Below are 24,143 nucleotides of genomic sequence, written 5' to 3'. Positions count from 1 at the left end.
TTACTGTCTGCCCATTTACAGAAGAAAAAGTTTGTCAACCCCTGACCTATACTGACAAGAATTTCATGACATCCACAGTGAGGAACATATGTGGGAGAAAGCATACACAGGCTGAGGTTCCCTATAAACACACCCATCCTTAGTCCCAGGGCCACCTGTGACATGATCATAATTAAATTGTTCCCAAACTATAACTTCTTTCCATTTGTACAGCTGTGTCATACGTTCAGGTAATGCTCTTGGATCCCTACTAAGTCCTCCCCACAAAAAGTTTTCTCTTTTTCCTCCCTCTACAAACCTGCTCCAAAGCTATTCTTTCTTTTTGACCATGCTAACCAATACCAAAGGATTCAAAGAATTTCTACTGAATCAAAATACCTAATTCTGGGAATTCATCAACTTGAACCAATATTTTTTCCTCCTCCTCAAGTACACCTTTTTTCCCCAGCTGAATTTTTTCACTGTCCTAATTTAGTGTTAGAGTTACGAGGCCACACTGCATGCTCTGTGGTGCCAGGCATCCTTCCCACCTTCTAACCTATATATCTCTTAATACGTAATGGTTGCACAGGACAACTTAGCGTGTAAGCTTTTTGCTTATGGACACAGACAAAAGATATAAGGTTACAGACTCAGGATTGAGTCTACAAGCCTCCATCTCCAACGCTACCCCAAACTGCCACTAACTCACTATTAAAACATAATTCCCTCAGTCAAGGAGAATCTATAGTTTATAAAGCATCCAAGTAATTCTGATACACACCCAGATTTAGAAACCAGTGTTTTAAGCAATATTTTTCATGTATCAATGAACCTGTTTTAAGGGGAAAAATAAAAAGCAAAAATCTATCACACTGTTCAGGTTATTTATGAACTAACTACTTCACTGAGCAAATATTTACTGGGCATGAACCATGGCCAGGCAGTGTTCTAGGCACTAGGGATACAATCGTGAAGAAAAAGACATGGCCCTTGCTCTCAAGTCGCTCACAATCTAGATGAAGACAAACAACATACAGATAAACTAAATAGTGTTTCTCACATAGTTCTTAGTACTCTGGGAGCAGGCAGCAGTGCAAAGAGATAGAAAGTGAAAGTGGTTACTCTTTTATGACAGCAGGCTTCTCTGAGGAGGTGACATTTGAGCAGAAACCTGAAGCAAAGGAAGCAGCAAGCCATGCATAACAACAATATCAAAAAAAAAAAAAAATAAGAGGTAGGGAGAGCGGCTTACCTTAAACCGCTGAATTATTTAAAAACCTATTATTTGATCTATGAGGATCATCTTTCCTTTCAAATAATGACAAAAACAAAAACAAAACAGCAGAGAGCAAGAGTGTTTGACTATATTCCAAACTGGGGTGAATATTCTTTAGACTTTTTGTTTTATTCCAATGATTTTATTTTATTTTTAAATATTTATTTAGCTGCGTCGGGTCTTAGTTGCGGCATGTGGGATCTAGTTCCCTGACCAGTGATCGAACCCAGGCCCCCTGCACTGGGAGCACAGAGTCCTAGCCACTGGACCACCAGGGAAGTCCCTAATCTAATGATTTTAGATTACTGAAATAACTAAACCATGACTCCAAAGCTACTCTGATAGTATTTTTTTTAAACTGTAGGTAAAAATCTTTGGGACCCACATGAACATTACTACCCAGGAGAATCGTGGTAATCCAACTAGTAGCATGGTTTCACGTGTTTAAGAATTACATAAAATATAAAAACAGGTGGCGCAGCAGTTAGGAATCCGCCTGCCAGTGCAGGGGACACGGGTTTGAGCCCTGGTCCGGGAAGATCCTACATGCCGCGAAGCAACTAAGCCCGTGCACCACAACTACTGAGCCTGCGCTCTAGAGCCCACGTGCCACAACTACTGAAGCCCATGCACCTAGAGCCCGTGCTCCACTACAAGAGAAGCCACCACAGTGAGAAGCCTGCACACCACAACAAAGAGTAGCTCCCACTCGCCACAACTAGAGAAAGCCCACGCACAGCAACGAAGACCCAACGCAGCCAAAAATTAATTAATTAATTTAAAAAATATAAAAACAACTAATTATTTTAATATGTAATCCTAAAAATGTTAAAGGATGATTTTATGGAAATTTTTATAGGACACCTCTTCCACTTTTACGATTTAAGAAGCTACTACAGAAAAATTAATTAACACTATTTATACGGATGACAGATAATAGAACACATCAATTTAATCATAGCAAGCAATCTCTACAATTGAGTAGTAATTTTTACTAAATACCTAAAGAGAAATATATACTCACAGAAATAATTTTTTAATCTGAAAACCTGTTAAATAAGCACTATCCAGAATATTTTAATAAAAGAATACATGAGAAGTTGGAAAGAAGTGACTATGAGTGTTAAACACTCAAATATAATTAGATTGACAACCAAAAAGCAAATAAGAGCAGTCAGCCACGTGAGTGCTTACCCAGGAACAACGGCTTGCTCTGATAAAACCGTTGCCAATTCCAAATATCATAATAGGGGTATTTATGAATTGCCCATTATCGTATCGAAAAAAACTTTGTTCAGATTTCTTAGCAATTTCCTTGCTGAAACTATATAAAACATGGTAATAACACTCCCTCTCCCAGCATCTTCTCAATTTACCATACTATTGTAGAAGCGCCCTGTAATTTATTCCATTACAGACTGCATTAAAAACACAATTCTACATAAGAATCTTTAAAACAAGTCTTTAGAAAGCAAACCACGCTAGATGCTTTAAAAATTCAGAAGAACTTCTGCTGCCTGTTTTCAGTTATGCATGGTTGAACTCCAAATTCTTTTCTACCACTAGAAAATAACAATACCAAGGTAAAAGGTAAAGAGAGGCCAAATGAATGATTTAAGCCTACTCAACATAATTATTGGGAGTATTCTCCTATAGATAAAAAATTTTGAGTCACGTCAATTATCTTCTGTTAAAAGAAGTGGTAGTTACTACTGAACTACCATTTGTTCCATTCCAGGGGACTCTTGGAAGGAGGGCTGTGGGGAAGTCAAATTAGAGTCCTCCACGATGTCAGAAGGTGTCTTTTATGTTAGTTTGTTGAGACCTCCAACTAATTCGAGTGTGAACATTTCTATAACATGGTCACAGACCTATAACTAAGTGGCTTGAATTAGAGGTCCATAGGAGGTGGGGTGCCACAATGGAAAGAAGACAGGTTTGGGATTCAGTCAGATCTGGGACTGAATCCTGTCTCAGCCTCTTGCTACTGTGTGATCTTGGGCAAGTTACTTTGTCTTTTTGAGACTCAGTTTCCCCAGATATAAAATAATACACACCTATTAGGGTAGTTGTAAAGCTAAGAAATAATGTACTTAAGGCACTTAGCACAGGGCTTGGAACACAATAAACACCATTATGAATAATAAGATCCACATACAACATCCTGTGTCTTTAAGCTATAACTCTGACTGTAACTTCACTAATTTAAGGGTCTTAAAAGGGTTAAAGTTAAAATAATGTAATTACAATAGTTTCTTTTATTACCATCAAGTTCACAAAAGTGATCCTGTGAATCATCATATCTTGCCCAGTCAATGAAAGCTTCTCTGCTTTGATTACTATGGGAAGGAGGAATAAAAAAGAAAAAGGATTAAATCTGGAGTTGAAAACTTTAACACTGTATCTAGTGTACTAAAAATAGATAATCTGAGATCACATCTTTATTAATTAGATGGTGTTACAAGTTCAGTTAGCAGTCACATGAATGATTAAAACAAGTTATACGAAAGACATATTTATTTCTGTGAGTGATTTATATTTCTTAACTATATTAAAACTATTTTAGCCCTAGTTCAATGATAACTACTTTGACCAGAAAACTAATTTACAAATATATATAAGACGTAGTTAAACACGAAATTCAGGCTGGTCTTTTTAACTGACTTAGAAATTGTAGTTAACTATGTATTATTTTTTCCTAAAGTAGGAATTAAATTTACTTTCATAATTCTTTTAATTTAAATTGCTTCTCTACTTATACAACCCAAAATACTAAAACATGCATTTCTAGGATCTTCCATCCAATGTGCTATTCCCTAGTAACACCAATGTCACTTTCATCACAGTATATCATTCATTTCACACATTACGTCACATTTAACAAAATCTATGTTCAAGATTTCTTTTTTTTAATAAATACATTTTATTTATTTATTTATTTTTGGCTGCACTGGGTCTTCATTGCTGTGCACGGGCTTTCTCTAGTTGCGGCAAGCGGGATCTACTCTTCGTTGTGGTGCATGGGCTTCTCAATGCAGTGGCTTCTGTTGTTGCAGAGCACAGGCTCTAGGTGTGTGGGCTTCAGTAGTTGTGCCTTGAGGGCTCAGTAGTTGTGGCTCGCGAGCTCTAGAGCGCAGGCTCAGTAGTTGTGCGCACGGGCTTAGTTGCTCCGCGGCATGTAGGATCTTCCTGGACCAGAGCTCGAACCCATGTCCTCTGCATTGGCAGACAGATGCTTAACCACTGCACCGCCAGGGAAGTCCTATGATCAAGATTTCTGACCTGGAGGACTGATAAAGGAACAACTACACTCATTCAAATAAACTTTGACCTATATTCACTTTAACCTATATTCAGACCTTCTCTGTCTTAAATACATGATGGTAGCATATATACCATCTTTATTCCCTAAAGGAAAACAAATGAGGCAAAAAAAAAAAAAATGATGTACCAAGTATAAATCAGGTATTCATAAATGTGGTACTGTCATAGCCAATAACTTATTTTGTATTTGAGAAGCTGCTGCATAGCATAACGACTACAGGAAGTATATAAGGGTGGCCGCACTATAACAACTTTACCAATAAAAATTTCCAATTCAATTTACCATGGGATTTTTTTTCTCCTATGGGAATATATAATTAACTTCATAAAAGTTAATGGAAAATTATATCATAGGTGACTCAGTTGAAATATATGATGCCATAAAACAAGAATGCCTAAGCTCTAGTTAGAGCTAAAATGATAACTACAGTTATGTTTAATCAGGTAAGTCTTCTGCTGAAAATAGTAAAGAACAAAGCAATTTTGATATAAATGCCTATTTTCTTATGAGCAATATGACTAACTTAGAGGAACTTTTAGCACACTTATTTGATGAAGTTTTCTGGATTGTTTCATCTAACCCTTGCCTAAAGCCATGGTAGCAGAAAAGATATGGAACGTTAATCTAATGCTAATAGAGCTGGCCCAGTTTGGTTTATAAACAAGTTATAAGGAACCTTAGAGATGATCTAGTCCAGCTTTTCTAAAAGTCAGTATGAAGATGGATGCCACGGTACTTAACAGAAGAATCTCTTGGGCTTAACCTAGGGCTTTCTATCAAGACAGTGCCATGAGTTAAAGTAGTCATCTTTGAAGTGGGAAACAGGGACAGGAAGGGATGGGATGGAGGGATCACACTGGGGCATGAGAAAACTTTGGGGAGTGCAGACATAACCATCTTGATTGTGCTGATTTTTGTGAACGTACACATGTCAAAACATCACATTGTACATTTTGAATAGGTGCAGTGTACTGTGTGTCAACTACACTTCCATAAAGCTGTTTAAAAATTACACTACCAATTGTCGGAGAAGTTGTGGAATGAGGAACTCCTGTACACTACTACTAGCGGCAATGTATTTTGGTACAGTCATTGTGGAAAACCATTTGGCAGTTCTTAATTCCACTCCTAGATATATTCTCCACAGAAATGCATACCAAATGTACCAGCAAATATCCACCTAAATATTTTGTGAAATGGCCAAGACATCCAGCATAGTATTATTCAACATAATGTTGCATAAAATAAGCCAGATACAAAAGAATACACACTATATTATTCCATGTATATAAATGGGCAAAACTAATCTTTACTAACATAACTCAAAATCATGATTAACTCTGGAAGGTGGTAAAGGCTAGGAAAGTACATAATGTGATCTTCTGGGTAGCAAGTATATAGTTCTGGATGATGGCTAATAGAGTTAGTTCACTTTCTAAAATTAAATTGGCCTTTATACTTAAGATTTGTATACTTTATTATGTGTGTGTTAAACTTAAAAGTTTAAAAAATTAATAACTTCAGTTTAACAACAAAAATCCATAAGCAAAATTAAAAGACAAGCCCTAACAACCCATACAGGCAACAAAGAATTATTATCAGATTATATGAAGAATGCCTACAGAATAATATAAAAATGCACCCCTTCCCCAATGGAGGAAAAGATAGCAAAGAATATTAACAGGCAACTTACCTCAAAATCTTATGATAACTTAAGGCCCAGTCCCTGGATCACTTCTCTTATTTATATTCTCTCCTTGGTAATCTCACTCAGGTTTATGGTTTTTAAATATCACACATTCACTGAATGACACCCACATTTTATCTCCAGCCCAGACCCCTCCCCTGAAATTGAGACTTGTATATCCAACTGCCTGCTGGACATTTCACAGGCAGCTCAAACTTAACAAGTCCAAGGTTGAACTAAAATTTCCCATCAAACTTGCTCCTCCGGTAGGTGCCCCCAGTTCAATAAATGGCAGCTCCATTTTTTTTACAACCAAATCTTGTAATCATTCTTAGCTCCTCTCTGTTTTCATACCCTACATCCAATCCTTCAGCAAATACTCTCAGCTCTACCTCCAAAATCTATCCAGAATCTGACCACCTCTCATCATTTCCACAGCCATCACCCCAGCCTAAACTAAACCACCATCACGTCTTACAAGGATTACTACAATAACCACATAAAGCAGGCTTCCACGACATAACACCTGGCTCCCCAACACACTCTCAAAATCCTCCAGTGACTTTTCATTCCACTCAGTTTTAAAAGCAATATTCATAATAAGTGTCTTCAAGATTTTACAAGATCTCCACCTCACCTTACTCCTGCCCCCTCCCATCCCTAGCATCTTCTGATTTTGTCTTCCATTACTTTGTCCTTGTTCACTATACTCCAGCCACACTGGCCTTGTGCTTCCTCAAGCAGTCTAGGCAAGCTCTGGCCTCAGGGCCTCTTACTAACCATTATGCATGCCTGAAATACTGTTCCCCACCCCCTACATGCCCAGGCAGCCATATTATGACTCAGGCCTTCATGAGCGCTTTGCCTGTTATCACTCTGGCCTTCTTGGACCAACAATTTAAAACAGTGCAACCACCTTCACCCCTAGCCCTCTCTCTCACTCTTCCCTGCATCATTTTTCTGCCTGGCACTCATCATCATTTTATTACTTAGCACTAACTTTACTTGTTTCTTGCACATCTCTGCCTAGGATTAAGCTTCAGGAGCGCTGGAATTTGTTTCCCACTTACACCGCTATAATCCTAGAATAGCACCTGGCATATTGTAGGCATTCATTTGTTGAATGAATAAGAAACCAGAATGCCCAATAAACAAGAGGAAAAAATGCCCAAACTCACTAATAATCAACAAAATATAATTAAGGAAAAATGAGATACTATTTCACACTTATCAAACATTACCAATTTTTGGCAAGGATGTGGAGAACAAAGCAAGTTCTCAGTGCTGGAGGCCATACATAGCCACACAAGTGTTTTAGAAAAGCCACCAGGCTATATGAAGAACAGCTGCAAGACGGCAAGCTTAGGGTTCAGCAATTTTATTTCCAGTGTATACAAAAAACATTAGCAAGGATGCTCAAGGTGGCATAATTTTTAGAAGTAAAAAATTTGAAACAACCTAAATGGCCATCAGTAGGGGAATAGATAAGCAAACTATGGCATATTTATATGATGAAAACCATTTATCGGCTAAAAAAACATAGAGATTTGTCTCATTCTAACATGGATATATCTAGAAAGCAAAATGTGCAGTGTAAAAAGAGTTGCAGAATGTTAATTATCACATTATATCATTTACATAAAGGAAAAATAAAATCATATACACAAACTATATATATATAAATTAAAAACAAAAACATGGACTTGGATACATACCAAATTCAGTTATCTCTAAGGAAAGAGGGAAGAAAACAGGATTGGGGAATAAACAGGGGATTTCAAATTCATCTTTGGCATTTCTCTTTTCTCATAAACATGGCAGAAAATGTTAACATTTATTCATTTGGAGTAGAGTATATATGGGTGTTTATTATATTATCCTTTCTACTTTTATATATTAGAATTTTTCATCAATAAATAAGATACACAAAACTACTAACTTTATTGTCTTTAACAATTATAGTACATAATTACAAATCTTAACAGGGAAATTAAAAAGAATTTCTGTAATATTCCCTTCCCCACTCACAACTACAGATCTGCTCAGTCATTTTATACTGCATAATCTGAGACCACTTACAAATTACTCATGTTGGCCTTCAAAAGCAGGTTTGTACTTAGAGCAAATAAAGTCAACAGAAAAAAAAATCTACGAAACGTTAACAGTTAATAGAAACCTTTATCATTCAAAATGTAACATGTAGATTGAATTACTATTTTAAAAAGACTAAGAGATTCAAGTTCCTTTTCCCATAATAATCAGGAAGAATGGACCCATAAACCCTGCTAAATGAGAAATCACCTAAATTTTTCCTTTTTAATAGTCATTATTGATGACTTAGAACGAAAAAGCTAAGAGGAAGCAAAGCTATCATGAAATTTAGGATAAAGAGTAACTATTTCCTTTCAAAGATTAGTTGAAACTTTAATCAAAATCACAAGAAAAACCAAAGATTTCTATCATAAATAAATTAAACAAGGGAATATTTTCTTAATACTACTAAAATGAAATTTACCTTAACGTGCTGTTAATTGCTCCCAGTTTACTAGCTTGTTCACAATCTTCTAATTCTTTGGTATTGTTTGCCACTTTCAAGTACTGAAAAGAAATTCATAATATGTAAGTTTAGTAGCAATTATTACCTTTGTCTTTATTTCAGGTTCCATTGGCAGAAGAGTCAGTTTGCCAATGATGATGTATACTAAATATAGATACATCCTATTATCAGAATCCCTAACACATGGAAGAAATGCAAATGAAAATGTGTCACAAATTTCCACCTAATAAATAAGGAAAGACATTAAAAATGTAGCAATTTGCATTGGTATGTTGGTGATGTGAACTGAGAAGACCCTCTTGGGAAAGTAATTTAACAATATTTATGTAGAGCTGTAAATATGAATAAACCCTTGAGCCAGCAGTCCCACTGCTGAATCCATATCTAGAGCAACATTTAAAAACAAAAACAAAAACCACTTTAGAAAGTTATTTGGTACTCTCCTGTAATGCTGAGATAGGCATCCCCTTTGGCCCAGCAATCTTACTTTTAAATATAGACCTAGAGAAACTCTTACATATGTGCACAATTCGATGAAAGACAAAGATGCCAGTGCGTCATTGTTTGTGATAGCAAAAACCTGAAAACAATTGAAATGTCCATCAACAGAGGAATGGCTATTCACACAATTATACAAATATCTATACAACTGAATATTTTGCAGCTATTAAAATTAACAAAATCTACATATATTAGCAGAGACAAAAATTCAAAAGCACAATACTACACAAAAATATAAAGTAAAAAAAATGTTTTTAACTTGAAGAAATACAAAATTATTATATTTTATATATTATTATTTAAAAATTGTTTTAAATTTTGTATAACAGATCTATATATTACTTGTGGATACATGTATAATACAATATAAAGAGAAAAAGTATCACAGAAGGATAGACATCAACTTCAGCAAAGTGGCTAGCTCTAGAGAGGGAGGAAATATAATGGGATTGGGAAGGAGTTCAGAAGGGGTTTCAATTGTCTTTATACTATCTACTGTAGATCTGAAACAAAAATAAATAAAAGAGGGAGTGCAAACAAAAGACTGCAAAGGTAGAGAGCACAAGAAAATGGAGAGAGGATACATAGGGAAGCAGAGAGAGAGGGTAGGATGATCTTTATTACATATGTATGATAGTGAAAAGCTAGAAACACACTGTTATTTAAAAACATATGAATGGCCAAGTAGATTATGACATACCCCATAAGAGGAAAAGGATAACCTTTTAATGCCATTGAAAAGTACTATGCTCAAAATATCTTGATAATTGTTTACTCTATAAAATATAATCCTGAATATGACTGAAATAGTTGAAAACAGCTGAAAACAGAAGAGTAAAAATACATGCCTGACAAAATGCCTGTTGATTAGGTAAACTGACACTGACTACAGTACTTTATAGTTATTCTAGAAGTTCTAAAAACACAACTAAAGTATTTCAAAAGAAGCTATATAGTTTAATTGTAAAGAATATACTACACCTCACTGCTTGCTACAAAATTAAGGATTTGGGATTCTCAGACAAAAATGTGTCCATTCCTAACTAACCATATCATGGTTCTCTTCAGCAACTACACCAAGCAGTAAGGGGCAAGTTTCACTATGTAAAGCAGAAATATTTAATGAAGAAAAGTGACTCACCTTATTAGAACTCCCAGCTTTAATTCCAACTGGAATTTTACTCTTAAAAGAAGAACAAAAACAAAAATTTAGAAAATGATATTTTTATTTTTTGAGATTTCTTCACGAATTATTAATGCCACTGTTCTAATTCAAAGGCTATTTTAGTCCATGAGGAGAAAATATACATTCATTCAAATTCTGTTTTCATACTACCTCCTGAGGTGAAAGGTAAACAACTATCCCAATTTACAGACTTGTAAATCACAGTATGGAAAACAAAGAGTGTCAAAATCAGCTCTAATAACTCTCAATGCAGTAATTAATAGGTTACATAATTTTTAGGTTTAAAAAAACACCTAGCGAAATCACTTTTTCCATAAATTTTCTTTCCACAGAAACAACTTTTTAAAAATTATTTGAAATATATTATGCTTAATTTAAATTTCTGCTCTAAGTTGACATCTGAAATTTAGATACTTTTGAATTAATACTAGAAAGCGAGAGTAAGTTCTTTGCCAGACCAGACCTGTGGTTGCCAAGGGGAAGGGGGGGTGGGGGAGGGATGGACTGGGAGTTTGGGATTAGCAGATGCAAACGATTATATATAGGATGGATAAACAACAAGGCCCTACTGTACAGCACAGGGAACTATATTCAATATCCTGTGAAAAAACAAAATGGGGGCTTCCCTGGTGGCACAGTGGTTGAGAGTCCTCCTGCCGATGCAGGGGACACGGGTTTGTGCCCCAGTCTGGGAAGATCCCACATGCCGCGGAGCGGCTGGGCCCGTGAGTCATGGCCGCTGAGCCTGCGCGTCCGGAGCCTGTGCTCTGCAACAGGAGAGGCCACAGCAGGGAGAGGCCCGCATACCGCAAAAAAAAATAAAAAATAAAAAAAATAATAAAATTTAAAAAACAAACTGGAAAAGAATATGAAAAAGTATATATACGTATAACTGAGTCACTTTGCTGTGCAGCAGAAATTAACAACATTGTAGATCAACCACACTTCAATAAGATTAAAACAAAAAGTTTCCTTGGCTCATATGATTAACCTAGGGTTTACCAATCTAGGTAATCTAGGGTTTACCAATGTAAGAACTTCACATAGGTCTTTCTTTTCTGTAAAACCAATAATTAGTTTCAGGCTTAAATAAACCTATGAATTATTACAACTGGTTTATCAAACACAATCTTAAGCAAAAATCATATCTGAAAGCAGGCAATCCCAGGTTGATCCTCTGATCAACCCAGGGAACTGATTTCCAACATCTGAATCTATGGGCTACCAAATTAATTGCAAATTACCCATTAAAACTTTTTCATGTTTCATAGATAAAGTTTAGTCAAATATTCAGAATAAATATTTTTCTGTCAGGCTGAAGAATGTAAATAATAATGATAAGAAATTTCCCCCCAATATCATATAGTTAAAACATTACTTGCTGCCAATATTTTATCATCTCAGTGTTTTCTAGCACCACTAACAGAAGGCAGAAGAGGGAAAAGTATAAAACTCAAGTCAAATGTAGCAGTTATAGTTATCAGACCCTGAACTTAAAATATGGAATACTTATTAAAATGCCCTCTCATTACTGTTGTCCTCTAACAAGTATAATATGCTAAAACCAAAGTACTAGCAGCTTTTTAAAAGGTTTGATGCTGAATGGAGTAACCTGACTTAAGCAAATCTTAATACAGGCTATTGAGAAATACAGGGATAGGCACCACAGATGATCATCATGAATAACATAAAAATCACAAAAAAGAATTATTAAAAGTAACGATAGGGGACTTTCCTGGTGGTCCAATAGTTAAGAATTCGCCTTGCAATGCAGGGGATGCCGGTTCAATCCCTGGTTGGGGAACTAAGATCCCACATGCCACAGGGCAACTAAGCCTGCGCGCCACAGCTATGGAGCCTGTGCTCTAGAGCCCGCAAGCCACAGCTACTGAGCCTGCGTGCCCCAACTAAGACCCGATGCAGCCAAGTAAATATTTTTTAAAAAGTAATGATAAATGTAAAGTTAATAACTAAAATCAAACATGAAATAAACCTAGTTGTTGCCACTAACAATATGAAGCAATCTGCAAATTACAAATTAAGTGAGCCTCACGATTAAATTAGACTTCAAGTTATAGAATGCAAATTTTAACTCTGTATCAAGACAAGTTTCCGTTCAATATGAAACGCCTACTGAATTTTCCCCAGAGAGAGAAATACAAATATCCTCATATTAGTTGAAAGGACCAACATAAAGGGATAGTTTTTATCTCTGGAAAGAAAGGAAAGAGAACAACACTGGGAAGGGAATAGACAGAAATTTTTAAATACTTATGTTAGATTTCTTATGTTGGGGATTTACAGGCAAATAAACACCTTCATTTATTCTTATTAGAAATTTAAGACTACAGAGGATAATCCACTGTAGACAATAAATAATTATTTTAACATAAAAACAACTGAGAGGGGCTTCCCTGGTGGTGCAGTAGTTGAGTCCGTCTGCCGATGCAGGGGACATGGGTTCGTGCCCCAGTCCGGGAAGATCCCACATGCTGCGGAGCGGCTGGGCCCATGAGCCATGGCCGCTGAGCCTGCACGCCCGGAGCCTGTGCTCCGCAATGGGAAAAGCCACAACAGTGAGGGGCCCGCATACCGCAAAAAAAAACCAAAAAACAAAAACAGCAACTTAGAAACACATATTGTGCAAAACCAAGTAACTCTCACAGCTGAGCAATAAAAAGGCAATTCATTTTAAAAATGGGCAAAGGATTTGAATAGACATTTTTCTGACAATATATACAAATGGCCAATAAGCACCTGAAAAGATGCTTGATATCAGGGAAATGCAAATCAAAACCAAAATGAGATGCCACTTGTAAGCATGGCTAAAATAAAAGACAAGACAGTGTTAAGTGTTGACAAGTATGTAGAGAAACTGGAACCATCATACATACATTACTAGAGGCAATGTAAAATTGTAAAGCACAATGGTAAGAGTTTGGCAGTTCCTCAAGAGTTAAAGTTACTATATGATCTAGCAATTTCACTCCAAAGTATACTTGAGAATTGAAAACATATGTCCACACAAATATTTGTGCCTGGATATTTATTCATTATTCATAGTAGCCAAAAAGTAGAAACAACCCAAATGTCCATCAACTGATGAATAAGCAAGATGAGGTATATCCATACAATGGAATATTATTCAGCAATAGAATGAAGTACTGATACATGCTACAACATGGATGGACCTTCAAGACATTATGCGAAGCAAAAGAAGCCAGTCACAAATGACCATATATTGTATGATTTTATTCACATGAAGTGTCCATAATAGGCAAATTTGTAGAGACAGAGAGTGGATTAGTGGTTTCCAGCAGGAGGAGGGAGTAGGAAACAGGGTGACCGCTAATGGGCAGGGGTTTCTTTTTGGGGTGATGAAAATGCATTACAACTAGATAGTGGTGATGGTTGCACAATTCTGTAATATACTAAAACTCACTGAATTGTGCACTTTAGAATGAGTGAATTTTATGGTATGTGAATTGTCTCAATAAAGCTGTTATAAAAAAAACATGATGGTAACGATATATATTGACATAAACATACAATAAATAAAGAAAAAGCTCTCACTTGCAGTAGAATGCCAAGTAATAAATGTAGAAGAAATGGAATCAGAAAATCACTATTTGACAACTATCATATAATTAATTCAGGCAAGAATCATCAATGGATGCTAAAACTTAAGATGGCAAAAATATGATAAAAAATGAGATATTGTCATAGTTCATAGTCTCAAAAAATTTTTCCCACTTTACCATGAAGAAATATGGCAAACACCACCATAACCACATGATCAAGACGACATCACGTGCCTCCTGATATGGCACTGAGAAGGACACATCACTTCTATGGTGTACCTGCCCAAAGTGCATGACCTTAATCTAGTAATTAGGAAAGACCAGGAAAACCCCAAATAAGGGGGATTCTACAAAATAACTGGTGTATTTTAAGTAAGGGAGGGAGGAAAAAAGGAAGGAAGGGCGGGAGGGAGCTCATTAAAGTCAAGACAACGAAAGACAAAGAAATACTGAGGGACTCTTCCAGATTAAAAGAAGACTAAAGGGATGTGACATCCAAATGCAAGGCACAATTCTGGATCAGAAGGTTTGTTGCTGCTGCTGCTGCTCTGAAAACACGTTATTAAATCAACTGGCAATGGGTGCTTAAGGTCTACAGAGTAGACTTTGGTATTGCAGAAATGTTAATTTCCTGATTTTGCTAATTATGCTGTGGTTAATAATCTTGTTTTTAAAGAAATACACACTGGAGTATTTAGGGGTAAAAGATCATCATGTTGGTTACATACCTAAATGGTTCAAAAAATAATAATATTAGTATACACATATAGAGGGAATAATAAAACTTGATAAACATTAACATTTGGGGAATCTGGATAAAAAGTATATGGGAATCGTTTGTACTATTCTTGCAACTTTTCTGTATGTCTCAAATTATTTCAAACTAAAAAGTTAAAACATTTTATTCTTAAAGGAAAACGTAAATAATTATTTTTTTAATTTTCCGTTTAGAAACAATATTGGTTCAGATGTTTTTTTTCCTGTTTTTAAAGGCAAAAAACTAGACTTACTGGTTAGGTAAGAAAAGCAAAAAGTAAAATGGAAATAACTAACTACTGTTGAAGAGGGATATAATTAATTATGCTAGATGTCAAAAAATGAAGTCTAAAATGTAGCTTTCCCTTACTAACAAGTACAGCCCTTTTTCCCCCACCCAATGTAACAAGACCAAGGGAAGATCTAACTCCAAGCCTTGAATTTCCCAAGTTTTTGCACTCTAATTCCCACTCTAAATTTGAAACTTAAGGTGCAGTAGCATTTTCTTTGCCCATGAAACAAGATGCAGATTCAATAAAGCATGAAATAAGAGCTAACTGCAGATCCAGTCCTAGAACAAGCCTCCATTTTAGAATCAGACTATATTTCCACATCCAGTCACCAACACCACTGGATACAAGACTGTCTACAAACCCATTTTGGTGGCAAGTACAGAATAAATCTTCTGTAATCTGGTTAAAAAGAAGAGAGCTGAGACCACATGAATTTGATGACAAGTCCAAATGCTTTGACATTAGCCTAAAATACACAGTTCGCGCTTATCTAAAAGTCTAAGAGAAAGCATTTCTTTTCTCAATTTTTAAAAAATTGATTTTACCTCTGGACAAGGCTCTACATGACAGTCTTTTATTGAACAATGGCCATCTTCTGCCCAGAAAGGACACGGTCGCTTCAGGTTGACCTTGGGAGAAAGAATGAATGAGCATTAGTCAGTGTGTGTCACAGTCCTGCACTGCTAAGTATCACTGTGCTGGGCTCCAGGGACCCAGTGGTGAAGGAAAAGCATCCTATCCTGAGGCATCTATATAGCTCAGAAGTTAAAATGACTGAAGTTTTTCAGACATCCCAGGTATAATACTTATTTTTTAAAATAAATGACTGCTATTAGTCCTCTGACACTTCAAAAAGGAATAAAGTCCAGGCACACTGCTCATCTGCAGAGCCTGGAAAGCATTTCGGGACACTCTAATGTCTCCTAGCCCCTTAACATCACCTCACTGACTGAGTTCTCCCAGGCACCCACTCACTTAACAGATGTGCCCTGAGCACCCACTATGCATCAGGCACTGTGTAGGCTCTAGGGGAAAAAGAGGCAGAAAAAGCACTTTTCCCCTGTAACTTACAGTTTCCTGGAGGGAACAGGAATTATATATTTGCATGTTCATTTAATTGCAAATTGTTGCAAGTGCTACAAAGGAAAATCCAGAGTTCTGTGATGGAAAATAATGGGGCTGGTGGATGCAGGTCTCTGAGGAGGTAGTGTTTTAGCTGGTGGAAGCGTGTGTGCGGAAAGGTGACAAGGCGCTGACTTAGTTTAGCTGACTTTTAGTGGGGAAGGCAGAGGGTGACAGGGAATGAGGGTAGAGATAGACAAGATCATGCAGGACATTTTACCACGCTACAAACTCTGGATTTTCATATTCTAAACCTAACAGGAAGACGGTAATTCAATAGGACATCCACATGCGTTGCCCAAGCCAAAAATCAAAGTTTTATTCTTGTTTCCTCCCTTTTTTATCCCCTGCAAACAATTCATTACTCGCTTCTCACCACCTCTTCTGTCACCACCTGCCCCTGCCCCGACTACTGCGAGTCTCCCTACTCCTACCACCATCTATTCTCTACACAGTAGCCATAATCATCTCTTTGAACTAACTCAGAGCATACCAATCCCTGCTCAAAACCATCCCGTGGCTTCCTCTCACCTTTAGAGTAAATCCACAGGCACTCCATCGCCTGGTCTCCTGCCCACCTGTCTGACCTATCTCCTCCCAAAGTCCTCCAGGCACAATGGCCTTGCTGGAGACACATCAGCTCCTTCCTGTCTCAGGGCTTTACGGTGGCTGTTCTCTGTGCCTGTGCTGGTGGCTCCTCCAGGTCTTTTATGGCTCAATCCCCTCACCTCCTCCAGGGCTCTCTCAAATACCACCTCAGCAGAGAGACCTTTCTGACCAGACTCTCTCAAGTAGTGCTCAATACGCACCCAACACACTGTTTCACATGCTTTTATAGCACTTATCACTACTTGAATATTATTTATTGTCTGCACCCTTGACTGTAAGGATGGGCATTTTGCCTGATTCATTATTTTATCGCAGTGCCTAGCACACATAATAGACACCTCAGTAAATACATGCTAGGTGAAGTAAAGAATAACCACGTTACAAGGAAGAGGCAAAAAGAGGTAGAGACTGGCAACATGAGAGTGGTCAACTGTGCCTGCAGGGTCTCAGGAAGGCCTCCTTGGTAACATGTAAAATGGGTATGACTAGAAGTTTCCTAGAGGAAGAGATTTCTAGGCACAGGGATCCGGATGTCTAAAGGCAAAGAAGCTTAAGATCGCCTGGCACGCTTGGGAATTGCAGGTTGCCCTGAGCTCCTGGCTTGTAAATCCACCTCCTCCCTGGCATCTCCACAGGACACACACAGGCACCTCAAACTTATTATGACCTCCCAAATTGTGCTCTACCCTCTAGTAATTCTTGCCATCTCAGTAAACGGCAACTCCATTATTCTAGCTCTTCAGGCCAAAATCATGGCATCATCCTTGACTCTTCTCTTTCTCACCCCACATACGATACCTCTGAAAATCAGCTCAGTTCAAAATCCAATTCAATGGCTGAGAACGCCTTCCGTGGGCTGGTTCCCTAGTTTCCTGCCCCTTCTGTTGTTCCTCAAATACATGAGGCACACCATGGTCTTGGGGCCTTTGCTCTTGCTGTTCCCTCTGCCTAGAATGTTCTTTCTCCAGATATCCACATGGCTTGCTTTCTCATTCCCTTTAGGTTTTCCTCAAATGCCACCTTCTCGGTTTGCTTAGGTTGCTAAATTTTAGGCTAATTTGTTACGTAGCAATAGATAACTAATACACGGTGTTAAGGAGTGGGTTGTGATAGACGCTGCAACACACTACTCAGGTCACCCTTCAGGAAGGAAAGGCTCAATCCCAGCCCTGGAAACACTGCAGCCAAAGAGAGCCGCTTTGTCCAAGGTGGCACCACCCCTTCCTACAATGCCCTTCATTCAATGACTGGTGTAAGGATATAAAGGCCTAGACATCCCCCCGAAGTAGGGACAGCTCTGGGGGGTTATCCCATCTTAAGAACTACCCCCCCAAAGGGTCACCTGAGGTTTCTCTGAGGCTGCATCACAGCTTTACTTCTCCCTTTGCCCAGTCCTGATGTCCTCCCTTCCTTTTCCTTCCCTATGTTGTTGGTTCCAGGAGTTGTCCCTAATTAATCTCTTGGACACTAATCACTGTCTCAGAGTCAGCTTCCCAGGGAACTTAACCTGTGACAACTTGTCCGGCTCCAGAAAAAAACTACATATATTTTTATTGGGTTCACATTAAATTTATATATTAACTTGGGGGAGAATTAACATCTTTATGCTACGAAAGACATCTGTCCATTTGTTCGAGCCTAGTTTTATGTCTTTCAGGAGTGTTTAGAAGCATTCTTCGATTTTGCACATTTCTTGATAACATTTATTCCTATATATTTTATCTTTTTTTTGCTAATGGAAATGGGGATTTCTCCATTTTATCTTCTAACTTGTTATTGTTTGTATTTATGCAGATACTGATTTTTCAATATTAAATTTATAACCTGCTATCTTAATACATTTTTTATTATTTGTGTTCATTTAATAATTTAGAGTTTTCTAGGTCTTTGTCATTTATAAATGGAGATAGCTTTATTTATTCTTTTAAAATTTTTATGCTTCTAGTTGTTTTTTCTTGTTTGACTATACTGGCCAATTTGGTCCAACAGTAAAGGAGATAGTAGGTAGCCCCTCCTCATGGTTCCTGACCTAAGGGAGAATTGCTCTAGTGTTTCCCCAGAAGTAAGGTGCTGGCAGTGCTGATGTTAGGGTTGAAATTATCATGTTAAGGAAGTATCCGTCATTCTTACTTTGTCAACGTTTTAAAAAATCAGGAATGTGTACTGAATCTTGTTGAAGACCTAAAAGCCTCATCTTTACATTCTTGGAATGAAATCCACTTGGCCATGATATATATATTTTACTTTTGGTAACATGCTCAAAACTTAGGCATCATCTTTGAGTTCACTTTTACCCTCACACCTTACATTCAATCCATCAGAAGAGCTTGCTGTGTTACCTTTCATATATGGCACTAATTCGATCATTTTTCCCCTTTTCCAACTCTACCAGCCTATTCCAAATCCATATCATCTTTCAGCTGGACTACTGCAATAGCCTCAGAAGTGCTTTCTCTGTTTCCTGCCTCACACCCATACAGTCTCTTTTGTACAAATTCCACCAATAGCTTCTTATCACACTTTGGATCCAAAAGCCTTACTGTGGTTTAAAAAAAACCCCAAAACTACAGGGCCTTAAGTCATTGTTTAATTCTCAAATTTTGATTTAAATGCTTAGATGAAAGCATAGGGGTTTTCTTGTTTGTTTTTAGCCACCCCAAGTGGCTTGTGGGATCTTAGCTCCCCGACCAGGGATCAAACCCAGCCCTTGGCAGGGAGAGTGCGGAGTCCAAACCACTGGACCACCAGGGAATTCCCCTTTTTTAAAAAAAAATCTGGCCCCTACCTACCTCTCCAACTCTCCCCCTCATTCACTTTCCTCCAGCTATATTGGTCTTCAAACACTCTGCACCTTTATACCTGCAGTTCAACTCCCCTTCCCTGGAATGTTCTTTCCAGATTGTGTCACGGGTGACTCTTTCACATTAGGTAGGTCTTTGCTCAAATGGCACAGCAGGAATGTCTTCCTTTCCTGACCACCTTCTTTAAAATAGGGCTACCTACCTTCCCCATTCCCATTATCCTTTATCTCCAATTTTATTTTTCTCTATGTAATTTCCTATGATTATAAAGTAAACGCTATTTTATTACTTGTTTATTGTCTGTCTCCCTAATCATATAAAAAGTTTCATAAGGTGAGAGGCTTTGTTTTATTCACTATTGTATCCACAGCACCTAGAATACACTCTGCTACAGAGTAATTATTCGATAAATACTTGGCAAATAAAGGAATGTAACGGATAGTAGAAGAGAGAAAATATAAAAACAAGCTATAGCAGCCAAGTGACCGGTTGATAGAGGTAGACTGTTACTTCTACCTGTATTTCCTTGCTTGCTGAATCATAAGCATGTATGTGTGTTTAAAATTAACCTCTTCTCTTAGCTTTCCTCTTCCACCACTAATGTACTCTACGTCAAATTTCCTTTTTTTTTTTTTTTAATTCATAGGTTGACAGAACTACAAGAAGAGTAGATAGCACCCACATATCCTAGACTTGAAGCTAACTGGATTAACTAGATCATTGCATTACCCTCCTTTGGGAAAGGGTACGAATATATTCCGGTTACATACACAGTAGTTTCATTATGTTGGTTGGAACATTTTTTAAATTGCATGTATGACGATGAACTGTATGTTGGCTAGCCAATGACCACATTGTTATTTCTGCCTACTCAACTTTCATTTTTCCTCCTTCTGTAACATCCCCTAATTTCCCTTGGAGAAACAATATGCAAATACAAATAGGACTATTAACCAAATTGTCCTTTGGTCAAGTGGTGGGGTTATTATCACCCTGCCTAGACCAATTTAGACCCTCTCTCCCAGAAATATGACTCTTGTGTAATATTAAAATATGGGAAAATGGTTAATTTGATCCAAAATTTTGGCAGTATCATAAAGAGAATGGCCATTAGTTTCTGCTATAATTTCTGTCTTTTCTGAAATATGCTTCTTCAGCTTATCTTTCAATTTTGTGAGCTGCTCCACACCTTTTCTTAATAAAACTTCTCTTTCATTTGTAAGCCAACAAAAGTACCCTACCTTAGGATACCTACACCATTGTTTATTCTCTTGAAAATGTGGATAATGTTGACTTAACAGGATTTCAGTATAAAGATTCAATGAGATATTCATTCATTTATTCAAATATTTGAGTGCCTACTATTGACCAGATCTATGGGGATACAGAAACAGAAGGTATAATCCCAAAAGGTAAGTGTGAAAGAGTGAGGGCCATGACATATTGAGTGGACATGTGATCTGGATGTTCTGTGAAGGGATGGTCTTTGATAGAAGGAACACTTCCTTCACTGTATTAGACTGAACCATATGAAACTGGCAACATTCAACCATTCTGATCTCTAAAAGCAACTATTTCATATGGTTAAGCCTAGCAGTAGAAAGGAAGCAAGAGAAAGCAGTCACAAATGCAGAGAGACTTATAGACATAGGAGTGGGAATCTGAAGAAGCTATTGGAACCTGTGTTGTTTATAGGTAAAATGTCTAGAATGTTAGACAATAATTTGCTTAGGTATAGATTTCTTTTTGAAATAAGTTTATGGCAACTGTATTCCTAAAGGATTTTGTATAGAGGAGAAACATTCACTTTTTTGTATATTCTTGGGGCTGATGGGAAAAGGGGATGGGTTCCCAAATCTTTAGGTCTTAACTTTGTTATCTTTCTGCACAACTTACATTATTTGGGAAGTTTTATTTTTTAAACTTCAAAAATATTTAAAGGACTGGGGACTTCCCTGGTGGCACAGTGGTTAAGAATCCACCTGCCAATGCAGGGGACATGGATTTGATCCTTGACCTGGGAAGATCCCACATGCCGAGGAGCAACTAAGCCCATGCGCCACAACTACTGAGCCTGCGCTCTAGAGCCCGTGAGCCACAACTACTGAGCCCACAAGCCACAACTACTGAGCCCAAGTGCCACAACTAGTGAAGTCCGTGCGCCTAGAGCCCATGCTCCACAGAGAGAAGCCACCGCAATAAGAAGCCTGTGCACCGCAACGAAGAGTAGCCCCTGCTCACAGCAACTAGAGAAAGCCCACACACAGCAACGAAGACCCAACGTGGCCAAAAATAAATACATAAATAAATGTATAAAATATATTTAAAGGATTAAGATAACCTATACAGTAACAGGATAAAAAAGAAAATCATGCTTACTTTTTAAAATAAACTAAAAATGAAAATAAAAATTATAAACCCAACCAAATACTGAGAGCAAGAACACAACAGCAGCTTTTAAACCATTGTTCTTTTGAATTTGTGTTATTGCTACTGCCTTTAAACTACCATTGGTTATTCTGAAACGGTCCAGCGTGGACTATTGTTAGACTTAAGAACCAATGCTGCAGTCTTACTATGGATGGTGTTCTGCTTCTATCCTCAGGCTGCTTTGCCACCTGTCACAATGAGCTACCCAACAAATGCTGCTGTGGAACCGTGTACCACTAACAATGACAGCACACGACAATGCCATCAGCACAACTCAGAGCCTGGGTAGGTGTGTCTAGATAACAGAACCTAAGTTACAAGGGAGACTGATAAAATAAGTCCTGGGCATTTTCAACTTCTTTAGAGGAAGGAGTCTCTGCCTCAAAACCCAAATTGAACAATGAGAAATTCCCCAAACATAGGAAGGGAGTTCAGATTCTTAGGGTTCAAAAAGACTAATAGGTTTTCACTGAAATACTTAATACATTCCAATGATAAAGGATGCACACAGGGTGCCGAGTAGAAATGGGTTTCCAAAAGAATCGCAAGAGTCGCACCTGTAGAGAGCTATGTAAAAATCTTCAGCACCAACGGAATCTGAAATTATAACCATACCTTGTAATAACGGAAATAGTCTCGTTCTTGCAGCTTTTTTATTTTGGGGAAGATTTTGAAGGTGTTGAAGTTATCGATGCTATCAACATCACACAAGCAGTCATCCAAGACACCAGTGACCTAGGGGGAAACATGTATATAATTGAAAAGATGTAAACTACTCATGTTTCAATCTTAACAAATCTGTACTGTTACATAAAAAGCTAAATTATGCATTCAACTTAGTTAGTATTTGCTGATTAAGATATGTAACATTTAAAGCAGTCACTTTTTTACAATGGCCAATTAAATAAAAAGCAACAGAAGGATCAGATATACCCATTCTGAAGAACTAAACATTCTTGTTCAGTGGTCAAAAAGAAAGCTATTGAATGCTTTCTCCCTTGACTAAACATATATAAAATCCAAATAGTCATTGGAATGCTAAGGCAGCTTCTTCCAAGATTAACCTAGAAATCACAGGCTGTAATAATACTGCTGTAGTAACTCTGTCTTTCTTTTAGACTGCCATTTATAGAACACTTACGTGACAGGCATGATGCTAAGACCACTACATATGTTAACTCATTTATTCTTTAAATACCCTAAGAAATGGTATTATTATCCTCATTTTACATGTAAGGAAATTAAGGCTTAGCAAGGTTAAAATAATTTTTCCAAAGTAGACATGAGACTTAAGTCACAAGTCTATTGCACTTTAAAATCTATGCTTTTATCCACTACTCATAGTATACATTAATTGAAGAGAAACTGATATTTACAAAGTGAGTTCACAGTCTAAAAATTCCATAAAACATTCTTCAGCTAAATTTAAAAATGGGACTCATTAACATGCACAACTTGGATGAATCTTTATGGAATTAAGCTGAGTGAAAAAGCGCCTATCCCAAAAGGTTACATACCATATGATTTCATTCATGTAACATTTTTAAAATAACTTTATTTTATTTTATTTATTTTATTGTTGGCTGTGTGTGTCTTCGTTGCCACGCACGGGCTTCCTCTAGTTGCGGTGAGAGGAGGCTACTCTTCGTTGCGGTGCGCAGGCTTCTCATTGCGGTGGCTTCTCTTGTTGCGGAGCATGGGCTCTAGGCACGCGGGCTCAGAAGTTGTGGCTCGTGGGCTCTAGAGCGCAGGCTCAGTAGTTGTGGCGCACGGGCTCTAGAGTGCAGGCTCAGTAGTTGTGGCACACGGGCTTAACTGCTCCGTGGCATGTGGGATCTTCCCAGACCAGGGCTTGAATCGATGTCCCCTGCATTGGCAGGAAGATTCTTAACCACTGAGCCATCAGGGAAGCCCGATATAACATTTTTGAAATGACAAAAGTTTAGAAATGGAGAACAGCTTACTGGTTGCCAGCGTTTAGGGACTGGAGAAGGGGATGGGAGTTTGATGCGGGGAGTAAGGTAGGAAGGAGGTAGG

At 37.6% G+C, this 24,143-nt stretch overlaps 1 protein-coding gene across 1 annotated transcript in view; it reads right to left on the bottom strand.

Annotated features, from left to right (window-relative positions):
• The window catches only part of ERO1B (endoplasmic reticulum oxidoreductase 1 beta), a 61,672-nt gene that overhangs the window by 26,365 nt on the left and 11,164 nt on the right, over positions 1-24,143 (bottom strand). Inside the window, exons 2-6 of the mRNA XM_007452941.1 lie at positions 22,722-22,841; positions 15,690-15,773; positions 10,470-10,511; positions 8,786-8,868; positions 3,524-3,597 (exon numbers count right to left, since the gene is read on the bottom strand). Of these exons, the coding sequence (XP_007453003.1) occupies positions 3,524-3,597; positions 8,786-8,868; positions 10,470-10,511; positions 15,690-15,773; positions 22,722-22,841 (403 nt within the window). The remainder of the gene's footprint in view (positions 1-3,523; positions 3,598-8,785; positions 8,869-10,469; positions 10,512-15,689; positions 15,774-22,721; positions 22,842-24,143) is intronic.

This window comes from Lipotes vexillifer, unplaced genomic scaffold (genome assembly GCF_000442215.2).
Source record: "Lipotes vexillifer unplaced genomic scaffold, Lipotes_vexillifer_v1.1 scaffold1088, whole genome shotgun sequence".
NCBI lineage: Eukaryota > Metazoa > Chordata > Mammalia > Artiodactyla > Lipotidae > Lipotes > Lipotes vexillifer.
This window is presented reverse-complemented; position numbering and strand designations above follow the sequence as displayed.